A 16171-nucleotide genomic window follows, 5' to 3' on the forward strand; every position below is an offset into this window, starting at 1 on the left:
GTAGGTGTTCATGTCTGTTTTGCATAGTTTGTATGACATTGGCCTCATTTTCATGGTTCGTTGGTAAACGAAAAGATTTCGTGAATCTAAATACCCGTTACTAAGATACAACAAGCAATGGGTCTGTCAACTGTTTTTGGTGTATTGAATGATAAGAATATGTACAGATTAACATTAATAGTGATCCGTTATGGTGTTAAAATGTGATTTCTGAAATAAAATCTTTATATCGTATGGACTTTCAAAATTAATTCCAGTCATGGTCAGTAAGTTAAAATACATTTCCGCCAGTGTGTGCTCATTGAAAATTTCATTTATGATGTGTACTGACTTCAATAATCCGTGATGGATTATTTGGCTTTGTATATATATATATATACTTTATAGCTAGCTGCTTGCTGTTCGGTGTGAACCAAGGCTCCGTGTTGAAGGTCGTATCTTGACCTATACTGGTTTACTTTAATAAATTGTTACTTGGATGGGGAGTTGTATCATTGGTACTCATACCACATCTTCCTTTATCTATTTAGTTCAAATACTTACCAGAGGACCTTATGGTTTCCGATGTAGAAGTCGTAATTACATCCTCCACAATAGTTTGCCCTTTATATATAGAATATTCCAATTAAAAATATTCATATGGCATTTAGGCCAAAATAAACTGTTCTACAATATATGGGGACATAACGATTCATGAAACGACCACACGGAAAAAAGTAAAACTGTATAATCTTTTGGATGTTTTTATAATTAAACATGCATTGTTAAAGCACTGACATTTTTTTCCTATAAAATACCATTTCAAAAATTTTGAAGATACATGTATCTCTTTTAAAAAAGTAATTGTAATAATTTCATTCGGTTTAAAAAAAAATCATGAAATATTTGTCACTGGACGTTAAACAAACAATATCCGTGTTTGATCATATAATATTTTCTGCAGAATTCAAATCCTTCGAATCATGACGTAGCACGTCATACAAATGTCTGCAAGTTAACTTCGATGATAATTAAGTCCCTGTATTTATAAACGGGGCTTTTGAGACACTCTACTTCCCTGTAAAAAATCATTGTTTTAAATTTTAAAATAGGTCAGTCGGGCTAGTTATGCGGAAGAGGTTACCGTGGAATGAACATCTCATAAATATTTGAAAAACTCACGTGCACACAGCATCCGGATTTCCAGGACATGTTTTACCCAAACATGGACTTACAAAGCAGTTTACTAGGTTAGCACACAATGTGTCCTTAAGGAAAAACCCTTCTCCTAAAACAGCTGGAAAAAATATGTTACATTTATATATAATTTTTTTTATATACAATTAACGTTAGATATGGTGTCTCATTTTATTGAGTTGCGTGTAATCAATGTTTAGTTCCTTACCTAATGACGCTATAAAAAAGCAAAGCAACAAGTATCTCATTCTCTCAGATATATAACCAAGGAGCGGTTAAATTTGTTATCTTTTTGTCCTAACCTAATTGTTGACTATCTTTCATGTCTTAATATTATCTAAGTTGTGTTGCGCAGTATGGCACCTTATAAACAATCGTATTCATTGGAGTGCAAAATTTGCAAGAAATTCATTTTTAACGGTTTACTTATAACTGAAAAGCTATAAAATGATGTCTTCCCATTTTGTCTTTTCACTCTATTTTTTACTTTGCAAACATCTGCATGAAAATTGTCGAATATAAGATCTCAAATACCAATCAATATACAATTTCTTTTTATTAATTGGTTTAATTAAAGATGCATCTCCCGGAAACTGTCAACTTCTAGTTATTGTGACCTATATTTTATGATTCACTGGCTCCAATTACAGGTAGGTAATTAAACATGTGATGTTATATCACGAGTTTGATCATTAACTTGAATATGTTGGATATACAATGTACGTCGATGAGAGCAATCGAAAAAAGCAATACAAGCAGGAAATGTATCTTTGAATAAAAAAACGCTCTTTCCTTATACTAAAGAATTAGCGCATGTCTATGCAATGTTGTTTTTTAATTCCATCCAATCTTGAGAAGTTGTTAACAAGTATAGATTTATCAGTGTAAAAATAAGTACATGGTATATCAATTCATGACATAAAGTCACTACTCGCAAACAACAAAAAAAGCAAAGAAACAATGCATTAACTGCTGCTCTTCACCTAAAAAAAAACCCACAGAGATAGCCGCATATCTGTAATCTTGATTGTGAATAGCGAAACCGTACGACGGTATACAAGTATAAAATGTTGGTAAACATGGTAAAAAGTATCAACATTTATATAACTAATTTCTTTATTGTATACGCCTAGATCTTTGAACGTTTATTTTGTAAAATTATCAACGCACATTGTGTATCCATCATACATTTTGATTTTTAAAATTTTCAAAATAACAAGGATTTTTTTCGGCAATCTGATCGTATTTTTCGTATTTTCCACGAACACGAAATTGACCGAAAAGTGTCAGTGATTCACATGCCGAGAATCAGTTACCATTCCGCATCGGGCTTTTTATTTCCTATCATGATTTCCGTGATTGAGGGTTGCTGGAACTTGCTGATAATAAGAAAGCTAGTAAACCAAGAGAGCAAAGAGGTGCAGTTGAAATCATCCCTTTTAAAATTAAACGGATGCCAGCACAAGTTGGTTGACCGTTGTGGAATATTTGTTTCACAGATGATAGTGGATATGTTCCAATGTCGTAACAACAATCCCGTCCTCTATTCCCCCGAATATGACCTACTGAATTAAACTTATTAGTATCACCGGATTAAAAGTTAAATGAGCAACACGAAGGGTGCCACATGTCGAGCAGGATCTGCTTACCTAGTATCTTTTAAAAATATCCACAGTTTTTGGTAGGGTTCGTGTTGATAAGTCTTTCGATTTGTATGTTTTATTTTGTATACTACTGTTTGTCTTTTTTTTGTTTTTTTGTGGCGTTGTCAGTTTATTTTTTACTTGTGAGTTTCAGAATGTCCTTTGGTATGCGCTGACTCTTCCAGGGAATCTGAGATCACTCTCAGTTTTTGATGGGATTCGTGTTGCTCAGTATTAAGTTTTCTGTATAACTATGGTGTATTTTGTGTGCTTTTGTTTGTCTTTTGATCTTCTTCTATCATGGTGCTGTCAGTTTATTTTCGACGAATGAGTTTAAATATCCATTTGGTATCTTTCGACTCACATTGAAGGTCATCTTAATCCTCCAACAGATTTATTTTCAACCAATCATTGATCCAATATTTTGATTACAATTGTATGCGTTCATTATAAGACAGTACAAGTCTTGGATTTTCTCGCTGTATTGAAGACCTATTGGTGGCCTTCGGTTGTTTTCTGCTCTTTTGTCGGGTTGTTGTCTCTTTGACACATCCCCCCTTTCCATTCTCAATTTTACTGTTCTGGTTGTTCGTCTTTATACGCCCGTTTAATAATTAAGTGAATGATTTATTTTTTTAGTTTTAGTTTCGGACCTTGATCTCAAACCGGGAACTCCGAGTAAAACCCAAAACGGAAAGTCTCCAATCAAATGCCATTATGGCAAAAGGGATTATAAATATTGATACAGATTTATATATTGAACATATACAGGACGAATAAGCTAGTTCTCGGCTGACTACTACATTTGTTCATAGATAGTTGTTTGAGTGTCGCGTAATACAAGCGGATTCCAGTTTACAGGACGAACAAACATGCAATAGGGCGATACTCAGTCTGCAGATATTGACTCGAATTTGTTAATAAAATAAATGCATGCAGGAGCCTGTAATTCAGTGGTTGTCGTTTGTTTATGTTTACATATTTGATTTTCGTTCAATTTTTTTTTATATAAATAAGGCCGTTAGTTTTCTCGTTTGAATTGTTTTACATTGTCTTATCGGGGCCTTTTATAGCTGACTATGTGGTATGGGCTTTGCTCATGGTTGAAGGCCGTACGGTGACCCATAGTTGTTAATGTCTGTGTCATTTTGGTCTTTTGTGGATAGTTGTCTCATTGGCAATCATACCACATCTAGTCTAGAATACATATTTTTTAGGCACTGGCTACGGTTACATGGAAATGTAACAATAATAAAAATATTATTGTTACATTGGAGACTAATTGCCGGAATGCAAAGTTGGGTAAGGATCCGGAACCGATTAATTAAAATGTAACAATAATTATTGAGGCTACGGTTACATGACGTTATTGTTACAAGAAAAAACAGCAATGTACGCTAGATTTAATATTAAACTTTAAAAAAAAAGGGGGGGCTCGCGGGTCTAAATCGATTTTTATATAAATATAAATAATAATATTATTATTCAACAAATGGTGTTTAAATAGTTTTACGTATTAATGGTTTTGATGTTCTTAAAGATACTACTCCAGATTAGGAGTGTCATAGGCGAAAAATATAATAGGCCAATGGTTTCACTTTTAAGTATGTAACTGCACACCTACTCTTATTACTGTCATTATACTTTGAACAATGGATGAAGAGATTCCTATTACCAATTTTGTTTAGGGTGAAAAATTTAAATCTTGGGATGCGTTTTAAACGAAACTGAATCAATATCAAGACACAAACTTCTTACAGCTATACAAACGCAGTTCTAAAAAAAGCAAAGTTTGCTAACTGTAAATACTGGGAACTTCTGTATGTACATGTATCCATAGAGGACGTAATTTCGTTCATCAAAAATGTGTCGGACTTCAACATATGCTTTAAAAACCACTTACTGGATTTGTAGAAACTGTCATTGTAAATAAAAAATTACAGTAAAGAAATTTTATGTAATAAATGTATGTATTGTAAATATAAAATAAATGTCTTCAACTTTTATTATTTAGTACATATTACTAGTCCCATCGTACATTGCTGTTTTTCGTGTAACAATAACGCAATGTAACCGTAGCCTCAATAATTATTGTTACACACGTTATTAAACAGGTCCTTACCCAACCATGCATTCCGGCATTTAGTCTCCAATGTATCAATAATATTTTTATTATTGTTACATTTCCATGTAACCGTAGCCAGTGCCTATTTTTTTAAGAACCAGCTGAACTGAGGACGCCGAGCTCCGGGTGCGGTAGTTTCTCGCTACATTGAATACCCATTGGTGGCCTTCGGCATGCAACAGTTCGTAATCTTCAATCAATGAAGCTGTAACTGTATATCAGAAGAAGAAGAAGTCTGCTCTGTGGTCGGGTTATTCCCCATTTCTTTTCTCAATTTTATAATACTGCTCTATATAATTTCAAAAAAATGTCCGACATCTTTTTTCTTAGAAATATACATGTTCTTTAACATTTCTTTTAAAAATATCTGAATAAGTTTATTAAATCTTACCATGCTTATCAGTAATAAAAAAAAATCAATTAAAATAGATCCAAAGGCGAACGAACAACCTAGGGCGAATATGTAATTAGGGCGAACGGACCCGACATCTGTGTAAAACCCGAAAACAATCTCGGACGCAGAGCTCACATCCGTTCCTTACTTACACTAAATATGGTCATTCTTGTAAACACAGCAAATAGAAAGTAGAAAAAGTTATATTTTACTTCAGGGCTTTTATTATTCGTGCCATGGCCCCCTATTGCCACATGGCAAACTGTACTCAAAGATATAAACAATTTCACATTACTACAAATCAAAGATTTTAAAAAAAATCTAAAGATCTATCAGTCTATATACAGATATAAACGTAACGGTACACAGGCACTTGTTTTCTATCCATGACAAGATCTACTATCCCTATTTATTACGAGAAGGTGGCTAACATTGTAATGGCTACTTCCACTTCAAAACTTCGTAATATATGGCCACAGACCACAATTAATTCCTCTATCAGTTCTTTATAACCTTTTGCATCATTAAAAAAATTGCACCATGCACTTTTGTCCAATTTTTTGTGTGTGTAATGTATTGTCCTAGTCCAAATATATATCCAAAATTCAGAAAGATTGAAGCAATCACTTTTACAAATTTAGCCAATACACATCCATACCCCTATTGACAAGTCAAGAGATGTTCCGAAAACTGTAAATATCACCTTTTTGCACTTGACCTAACCACTCATTCCATATCAAAATCAGTTAAAATACAACCTCCAAAAATTTATTTGACCTCTCTTCTTTCATTTCCACCCAAAAAGATTTAAGGAATGAGTGAGGAAAGGAAAGAAAAAAAATTAAGGAAAAATACACTCTAATTAAAAGGAACTATATTCGTGGACAACGAAAAGCGGGGTCATTAATTGTGGTCTTGGGCCATATAGGGATACTAGTAGATCTTGCCATGGATAGAAAACATTGCCTTGTGTAATGGTACCCAAATTGCACCGAGTACCTAAATTGCACCTTTTTAGCAAAAATAGCAGCACAAATCTTGCAAGATTTCCTAGAGATTAAACAATTTGTATTTTCATGATTTGATACTATGTACGTCTTTCAACATAGGTAAAAATATTTAGATAGAGTGGGGCGCTCATATTCGCCGTGGACACAATTTCGCCGTTTTATGATTTTGAGGTGTAAAAACTTCAAAGGATGGTTGAAATGGAAGAAATATGCCGTTAAATTATATTTTTATAACAAATATGATTATTTTTGAAAATGAGACTAAATTTCAGCCCTTACGGCAAAGGACCGAAAAATGGACAACGATTTTCAGCCAATTTCCTGAATGAAAAAAACGATTTCAAAGAAGCATTCCTTAGTAATTCTTTGACTGATTGCCCTAAATTTCAGTTTTTTACACCTTTCAAATGTCTGCTATTCGTCTATAATGAAATTTATTTGATAAATATTGTTTAAAGCTGCAGTTATTTGGTTTTAAATTAATAAATAGATATATATGTAAAAACGGCGAATATGTGTCCCCCGTTGACAAAAAAATAGGAAATTTCATACACCCTTTAATCCAACTTTTCAGATGATTTTACTCAAAACAAACATGTTTTCAAGCTATTAAAAATATTTTGCATTTGAAGTTATCTTCATATAGAAATATCTGTATACTTCAAAAACATAAAGACCTAAACATAAACTGAAGAAAACATGGAAAGATATGGCGAAAATGATCACCCCACTCTATATACACTAATCCTTCACAGTATTTATCAACAGATTGGAAATTAGCAAAACCTAGATGTAACACTTCTTTTCGATTAAGACATTTCTCATAATATATTAGTAATGATTGGAATAACCTACCAGTTGAAGTTATTTCATCAAAAACTGTGGAAGCTTTTAAAACTAGTATAGACCGTCATTTGGAGTCAGTCATATATTAGTTAAGTAATTGATGAGGACACAAATAGTTTTCTATATAACTTTTTAATTGTGTGAAATATTGCACCAAATCATGCAGGATTGATGATTGTATCAGTTTTGAAAGTGTACCAAAATATGGTGGCCTAAAAAGGATAGGATCCTTCCATATGAGCCCCACAACGATTTACAGATGAAGTCGATTAACGTGTTTACTAAAAAAAAAAAATGTACGGAAACGTTGCCATGCGACGTCATCAAAACGTCATCTTTTTAAAATTAGCAAATACAATATGTTACAAGTATCCATTTCTTAAAAAATGAAGAGTAAGCATGGACTTATATCCAATTGTTCAAAATATTTGAAGATATTAAACAAAAGCTCTGTTATTCGACTTATGCATGGATGCAGTTTGGGTACTCCTCATTACAGAATCATTGATGGTTTGGAGGTCAGTTAAAACCAATTTTTCTATGATTCCACATGGATTCAATATTAAATTGGTCAAACCATATGGTAAATAATGATACATCTACAAAATAAACCCAGAATGAAAACTTTTGTCTGAAGAATAAATAAACGTAGGTTAAAAAAGTCAAAATCGGTGCAATTTGGGTACCCTCAAGTTATGCACATTTTTTTTCTTTGCATCAAGGATTTGTATAGGAAGATACCTAACTATCTAACTATACAAATCCTTGTATACATGTATCATTTTATTTTTAAAAAAATCAGCTGTTTTGTTTGCATGTATATGTAAGCCTCTAGTCTGGATATTATAGTCATATTACAAGACTGCAACCTAGGGTGTGTTTTTCGTTTGTTCTCTGGTTGTGAACTATCTGAGACTACTGTGTTATAGTAGTCTCAGGAACCATGCAGAAGAGGTCCATTTCTGCCCCCCTCCTCTTTTCCCCATTTCTGTTTTGTTCTTTTGCAGTGAGAAGATCTTCTGTTCCTCTTCTAACTCTTCTTTTTAAATATGTGACAGAACCCAAATTGCATCTATTATGACAGTTTTTTCACCTACGTTTATTTATGATTCAGACAAATGTTTCCATTCCATATTTTGTAGATCTTAAGACAGCTAGGGTGCGAATAATCACTTGAATTTAAGCTTTTTTGTGTACTGGCCAGCTGGACCATTGGTCTGAAAAAGTTAATGGCAATTCGCAACAGCATAGTGTGTTGCACAAAAGCAAAAAATTGAATATAAATTCAAATCATATAACCAATGCTAAGTTCTTTGACTACAGTTATTTTGAGTCAGAAACCTATTATATGTCAAATATTTAATTACAATCCAAATTCAGACCTGCATCAGGCTCGAATATTGTGTCCATTTTTGCCCCAACTGTTCACAAAATCTTTTTCCCTGGTGGCCCCTGAAGGAACTCTGAGTATCAATTTTCATGGTTTAAGCAAAAGTTACATGTTTGTGGGTTTTTAGTTTCCTGGAATTTAGTTTTCTAGTAAAAAAAACCAATAGTGTGAACAATTGAAGCCACTAGTTGATTAGAAACCAAAAATTACAAATTGTCTTGATGAGAGGAAATTGCAAAGAAAATATTTTAATTACCTGTGTAAATCGTAGTTATAACACTAATTAACCCGAGATCAAGTGATCAACAAATTAAAGACCATCAAAAGTGTTGACAACAGATAACGTTGTTATATTTTCTATGAACACTTAAATTCGTGGGTAAAGACATCCACAAAAAAACACAAAAATTCTTTCCATACAAATAAAAGTACTTTCACAGTAGTATGTATTCCAAGGTAAAAGTGGTCATGGCGTTGGACTGTTTATGACTAAATCCATTAATGTGTACTGATTGAATATAATATACAATAAATTGCTTCGGAGAGCAGCTGAATATGACCACTTTTAACAAAGAACACATAATATGCAGAATGACAATAATGGCAGTTAAAGCTTTTTTATACGACCGCAAAATTTGAAAAAATTTTCGTCGTATATTGCTATCACGTTGGCGTCGGCGTCGGCGTCGGCGTCGTCGTCGTCCGAATACTTTTAGTTTTCGCACTCTAACTTTAGTAAAAGTGAATGGAAATCTATGAAATTTTAACACAAGGTTTATGACCACAAAAGGAAGGTTGGTATTGATTTTGGGAGTTTTGGTCCCAACATTTTAGGAATTAGGGGCCAAAAAGGGCCCAAATAAGCATTTTCTTGGTTTTCGCACTATAACTTTAGTTTAAGTTAATAGAAATCCATGAAATTTTGACACAAGGTTTATGACCACAAAAGAACGGTTGGGATTGATTTTGGGAGTTTTGGTTTCAACAGTTTAGGAATTAGGGGCCAAAAAAGGGCCCAAATAAGCATTATTCTTGGTTTTCTCACAATAACTTTAGTTTAAGTAAATAGAAATCAATGAAATTTAAACACAATGTTAATGACTACAAAAGGAAGGTTGGTATTGATTTTGGGAGTTTAGGTCCCAACAGTTTAGGAATTAGGGGCCAAAAAGGGACCCAAATAAGCATTTTTCTTGGTTTTCGCACCATAACATTAGTATAAGTAAATAGAAATCTATGAAATTTAAACACAAGGTTTATGACCATAAAAGGAAGGTTGGTATTGATTTTGGGAGTTTTGGTCCCAACAGAATAAGGGGCCCAAAGGGTCCAAAATTAAACTTTGTTTGATTTCATCAAAATTGAATAATTGGGGTTCTTTGATATGCCGAATCTAACTGTCATGACTGTGTATGTAGATTCTTAACTTTTGGTCCCGTTTTCAAATTGGTCTACATTAAGGTCCAAAGGGTCCAAAATTAAACTTAGTTTGATTTTGACAAAAAATGAATCAGTTAGGTTCTTTGATATGCTTAATCTAAAAATGTACTTAGATTCTTGATTATTGGCCCAGTTTTCAAGTTGATCCAAATCGGGGTCCAAAATTAAACTTTGTTTGATTTCATCAAAAATTGAATAAATGGGGTTCTTTGATATACCAAATCTAACTGTGTATGTAGATTCTTCATTTTTGGTCCTGTTTTCAAATTGGTCTACACTAAAGTCCAAAGGGTCCAAAATTAAACTTAGTCTGATTTTAACAAAAATTGAAATCTTGGGGTTCTTTGATATGCTAAATCCAAAAATGTACTTAGATTTTTTATTATGGGCCCAGTTTTCAAGTTGGTCCAAATCAGGATCTAAAATTATTATATTAAGTATTGTGCAATAGCAAGTCTTTTCAATTGCACAGTATTGCGCAATGGCAAGAAATATCTAATTGCACAATATTGTGAAATAGCAATTTTTTTTTTAATTAGAGTTATCTTTCTTTGTCCAGAATAGTAAGCAAGAAATATCTAGTGCAATAGCAAGATTTTTTTTTAATTGGAGTTATCTTTCTTTGTCCAGAATCAACTTAAATCTTTGTTATATACAATATACAATGTATATTCACTTTTTACTACCAACTGATAAATTAAAATAATCTTTTCCATTCAGTGATAATAAGCAGTTTTTTTTATATCTTAATATTTTATGATGTATTTAAATGAGTAGTTATTGTTGCAAACTCCATTAGAAATTTTAATTGAGATTAGTTTTGGAATAAGGGAAAGGGGGATGTGATTAAAAAAATTGGGTTCAATTTTTCTCATTTGAAATTTCATAAATAAAAAAGAAAATTTCTTCAAACATTTTTTTGAGAGGATTAATATTCAACAGCATAGTGAATTGCTCTAAGAGAAAACAAAAATTTTAAGTTCATTAGAACACATTCATTCTGTGTCAGAAACCTATGCTGTGTCAACTATTTAATCACAATCCAAATTTAGAGCTGAATCCAGCTTGAATGTTGTGTCCATACTTGCCCCAACCGTTCAGGGTTCAACCTCTGCGGTCGTATAAAGCTACGCCCTGCGGAGCATCTGGTTACATTTTTTTGTTAAAAAGAACAGTGGCTTTAAAACATTGAAGATATGAAAGAGGAATCTTCGGAACAAGGCTAAGAAAAATTACAAAACATCACATCTTTGTTCGTATGATTTTCAACCCTAACATCATGAACATCTATATATTTAGTTGTTTTCTATACACATAAGACTGCTACAAATATTCTCTGTCACTGAAAGTTAACAGTTTTAACTTGATGATTATAAAATACAATTCTGGTAAAGTTAAGGTAAACAAAATAAAACACAAATATAACTGTTTTTATAATTACAAAAATTTTTTTTTTGATAAATAATGATTCGACCATTAATAATTAGTCAGATTTGTTTTACAGGCTTTGTTCAACGCAAACAGAAATGTATAAAGAATAATGTCTGATATTTTCGACAACTACATTAAGCTGTGTTTATTAATACGTGGACCTGCAACCCAAGCGTTTCGTGCTTTAATGACCTATTACTTGCAAAAATGCTGCCTCACTTTTCAAGAGTTTATTGACATAAATCAACATGAAATATATCATCTACACACTGAACGAAGATGTTGTCAGTGCACAGGCCAGTCTTTTTTGGGAGATAGAACACTTTTACAAATGTCACAAATAGAAAAAATGTTTGATACTAGTTCACAAACTACTAGCAAAAGAAAAGATAATCATGACTACAGGAAGAAAGACATGTGCTGTTGCTTCGCAAACTGTCAATTATGTGTCGATGACGTAGATATAACACTGTTAAGGATACTGCTGAACAAATTTTGTAATATTTTTTTCTGGACATGGTATTTGGATATTGAACACTCTGGCAGTTTTGAACAGTTTTTGAAAAATAAAAGACATGAATTATTTCATTTATGGCAACCAAAAATTACATGCTGTAAGTGTAATGAGCATAAAAATACGTATAAACGTCCAAACAAATCAGAAATAAATCAGCATGAATTTGAACGTTTATACACTATTGATGGAACAATTACGGCAGTTGAATGTACTTTAAATGATACATGTACGTATTCTGCCAAGCAAGGAATTTCACTGAATGATATAAAAGGCACTAAGTTATTCAAAACAATAACAGACTGTTTTTGTTCTCCTCAAAAAGAAATTAACAGTATTGTTGAAACCAGAAATAACTTTTCACATATCACAGATATAACAGAAGAAGCGTTTAAAAAATGCTGGAGCACTTTAAGAGATAACATTAAAAAAATAGAAACAATGACAGAGTCTAAGCTTTGGACAGAAGAAAGCATTGATAAACTGGAACAGAAATTGGACTTAAAGGTATTTATACATGTACCTATAGAAATTAGTAATTAATAACATTCTCCAGATTAAATTAAAGAATTAGCTTGGGTTGTTTACATGTAAACCAGATCAGTGCAGCAGTCTAATAAGAAATTAATAAGGTTCATATTCAGATCACATTAACATGATTAACATGCTTTAATCTTGATGTTATATGATTGCAACTAATACATGTATATCTCGAATCAACAATAACTCAGCCATCCATTTATATTTATATCTTTTTGACATTGTTTCTTCAAGACATAAAAATAATGTGAAATAATTTTTTAATAAGATTTTGATCTTTGTATCAACAACATATTTGTTTTTTTGAGAATAAGAAATACCATATAGGGACAAACTGCACTTCTCTTCTTGTCGACCTGTTTCTTTGTTCACAAAAGAAACTCTTCATTATGTTTATACATCATTATATTCATACAAACATGACAAAGGTTTTAAAGAAAAATTAAAAGATGCCTGAGTTTTTTTTATGGGACTGCAAAAATTTGTGTTTGTGTTATGCTATCATGTCGTCAGCAGTATCTGGCATGGTGTTTTAGAATTCCTCTGGCGTCGGCATCTTTATCCAAAGACACATTTTTTTAAGTGTATGATCATCTCTCTGAAATAAAACAGTTCTTCTAGGTTCCAATACCACAAAGGTAAGGCTGGGATTGAGTTTGCGGGTAATTGCCCGTAATGTTTAGAAATTAGGGACAATAAGGGGGCTAAAAACAAACTTTTTTACTAGTTTCCAGACAACAAATTGTTCTAAACTTTATGGAACTTTCTTAAATTGTTTATTTTTGGCTGAAAAGAAAATAAACTTTGAAATTTCAAAGTTTCACAAAAGTAGCACAGTGTTGCACAAAAACACAGTATCACTCAATAGCCAACAGTATTGCACAATAGCCCACAGTATCTTTTATATTATACAATAATGATTTATGTTAATAAACAAATTAAAATTAATTATCATTTTCAATTTTTTTTTAGAATTTACTCCAAGAAATTAAGACAGACTTGGGAAAAAGTATTTTGAATGAAAAACCTTCACACGAGATTTTAGACCAAATGAAAAGAGAATTGAAGAACCTTTTTCAAAAATGTAAGTTACTTAGAATTAATGGCAAAATTGTTACTAATTGTTATTTTTTGTTTATTTTTCCGTTATGTATTTTCAACAAATTGATGGCATGCAGGCATGTTGATTGATTAATAAAATATGAAAAAATGCATACATTTGTTATGCGCAAATGAGACAGAAAACCAAACATACAAGAGAGTTCAAAAGCAATCAATATGTCACCATAAATTCTTAAGGGAGCTACCATTTGATTTTTATGAGGGGGCTAGGATGAAATTTGAAAAAAATAGGCAGGACAGGAGTTTTGAGTAAAAAAAAAAGTCAGGACGACAATTTAGGTAAAAAAAAGTCAGGATAAACTAAAAAAAAAAGGCAGGACCGAACAGAGTGAAAAATAAAAAGGCAGGACAGAGGTTACAGCTATAAAAAAAAATGCAGGACAAAATTTTTCATCCTAGCCCCCCCATAAAAATCAAATGGTAGCTCCCTAAGCATGGGGTGTATATAAAATGAATCATTCTTGAAAAATGGAAGTCTTCAGGGTTCTCACTAAGGAGATTCAATGAGTCCTGGACCCCTGAAAATCTGTCTGGATTCACCAATTTTAAAACAGGTGATTTCAAAGATGCATCAAGATTGAAATATTGTGTATAAACTGTACGCTCATATCATCATTTTATAGCAAAAGTTTAAAAGTAGTCTGAATCTAATGTCATTTCATTGCTTTATTAGGTAATGGAGATTAAAATGATAAGTTATATATGAATTGAGTATTATTTCTATTCCATAGCGAGAGAGAACAATCCTGCACAGTCATTTACATCATTATCTCATAAGAACTACACAGAATGTAAGTAATTCAATGACTCTTCAACAAATACAATCAAACTAAAGACACAGAATACAAAATATTGTTCAACCAAAAAGTGCATCTTTAGCATGAAATTCTGTCAATTATCAGACCCTTAATAGATTTTGATTGTTTGAAGTAATTTTGATCATAAACTAATCTGAAAAAAAAAACCACATGAACATAAAGCTCATGTTTAGAAATTTTATTAATTTCAAATCATACCCTCAGTGGTTATTCAGTATTGGTAAACAAAAAGATATTTATTCGCCTGTTTTTGTCGAATCTGTAAGATTATGTCACAAAAGCAGCACATAGCAATCCTAGTTTATGTCGTCATTGTCATCACTACTACCGGTAAGTTCAATATTCTGTTCAGCAATTACAAATTATCAAATGCATGCTTAAAAATATATTCCAGATTCTTAGCATATACAATTAAGTTCTTTTCATAGTTAGTTTTGTGCCGTCTGCATGTCATATACCACAGTGCCATAACTCATTTCGAACAAAACCAATCCAATTATTCTGAATATTTCTGATACAAATCATAATATAAAATTGCATTACAGTAATTGATAAGTTGATCAAAATATCATTCGAAATTAAGCGTTTTCCCCCGCATTATCTGCTGTCTTTTGTATATTTTAAAGTAATCCATTCAATGTTCTTTAATTATTTAGCTTCTATCTGCTTACATCCAAAACAATTAAAACTGAAATTGAAGAAATTGTATAAGGAGAATGATTGTGGAACAGAAGAGGCTGAGAAGAGGTTGAAAGAAAATTGTCGTAATCTGAATCTAACATTTCGAAATGAATCTCCTAGAGATGGAAATTGCTTTTTTGATGCTGTTTCTTCGCAGTTGAGGGATCTTGGTCTGATGAACAGGTCTGCACAAGAAATAAGAGAAAATGTAATCGATTATCTGATGGAAAATAAAACGTTTCAGGTATATGCTTAAAATGATAAACACAAGAATGTTTGTAAAGAAATTGGACAGGTTTCATCGACTGATGAAAGTTGAACCTAGGTAATCCGTTGTTGCAACATTTTACACTGCACTTTTCCATATTTGCCTATCCACAGTCAGAATCCTGTATATCAGCATGATCAGTTGTTGTAAAGTCTGTCAGTGATATTTTTTCCCTGTTTATTGGTTTGTGGTAAACTAGAAAATTTGTTGTTTGTTTAAATTGTTTCACGTTATGTCATGTAGGACCTATTATCATGATTATATATTGTAAATGCTTAGGGATTTGCGCATAGTTGAAGGCATGTATGGTGACCCAAAGTAACAATGCTTACTTCACATCATTTTAACGCTGGTTATTATAGTTACCTGAGTAATCAAATCTCATTTTATTATTTTTATACTGATTGCATGTTTTTTACCTTGCTGTGTGGATGCACTAGAATTTGTCCGACAGTTTTAATGGTGTATGTCCTTGTACTCTACGGGTATTGGTGTTTTTGCTTGTAAGAGAGTGGTATACATTGAGTTTTTATCATTAAGGTTGTCCTATTTATTTATTTGCTTATGTAGAAAAAGGTGGATTAAACCAGGGTTTTACAACTGGCTAACCCCTCTCACTTGTATGAGAGTTTCATAGAATTCCCATAAATTAGCCTTTCAAGACATCATAACTATTTTGCTTAGGCTCATATAAAATACTCAGTAATGCATTCAAATAAAAATGACACACTTAATGATAAAAACTCAATGTTTACAACTCTCTTACAAGCAAA

The 16171-nt window shown here is 32.2% G+C and overlaps 1 protein-coding gene and 1 long non-coding RNA gene across 2 annotated transcripts in view; one reads left to right on the forward strand and one right to left on the reverse strand.

Annotated features, from left to right (window-relative positions):
* Positions 1-519: 519 nt before the first annotated feature.
* On the reverse strand, positions 520-1507 carry LOC143043327 (uncharacterized). The gene is made up of 3 exons (XR_012968312.1): positions 1385-1507; positions 1162-1276; positions 520-603 (listed from the first exon to the last, which is right to left on the reverse strand). It is a non-coding gene; the product is annotated as an uncharacterized LOC143043327 (long non-coding RNA).
* Positions 1508-11422: 9915 nt separating this feature from the next.
* Positions 11423-16171, forward strand: part of LOC143042061 (uncharacterized) — a 57221-nt gene continuing 52472 nt past the window's right edge. Inside the window, exons 1-4 of the mRNA XM_076214300.1 lie at positions 11423-12476; positions 13482-13593; positions 14363-14422; positions 15106-15374. Coding sequence (XP_076070415.1) covers positions 11565-12476; positions 13482-13593; positions 14363-14422; positions 15106-15374 — 1353 coding nt within the window. The 5' untranslated portion in view covers positions 11423-11564. The remainder of the gene's footprint in view (positions 12477-13481; positions 13594-14362; positions 14423-15105; positions 15375-16171) is intronic.

This window comes from Mytilus galloprovincialis, chromosome 8 (genome assembly GCF_965363235.1).
Source record: "Mytilus galloprovincialis chromosome 8, xbMytGall1.hap1.1, whole genome shotgun sequence".
Lineage (NCBI taxonomy): Eukaryota > Metazoa > Mollusca > Bivalvia > Mytilida > Mytilidae > Mytilus > Mytilus galloprovincialis.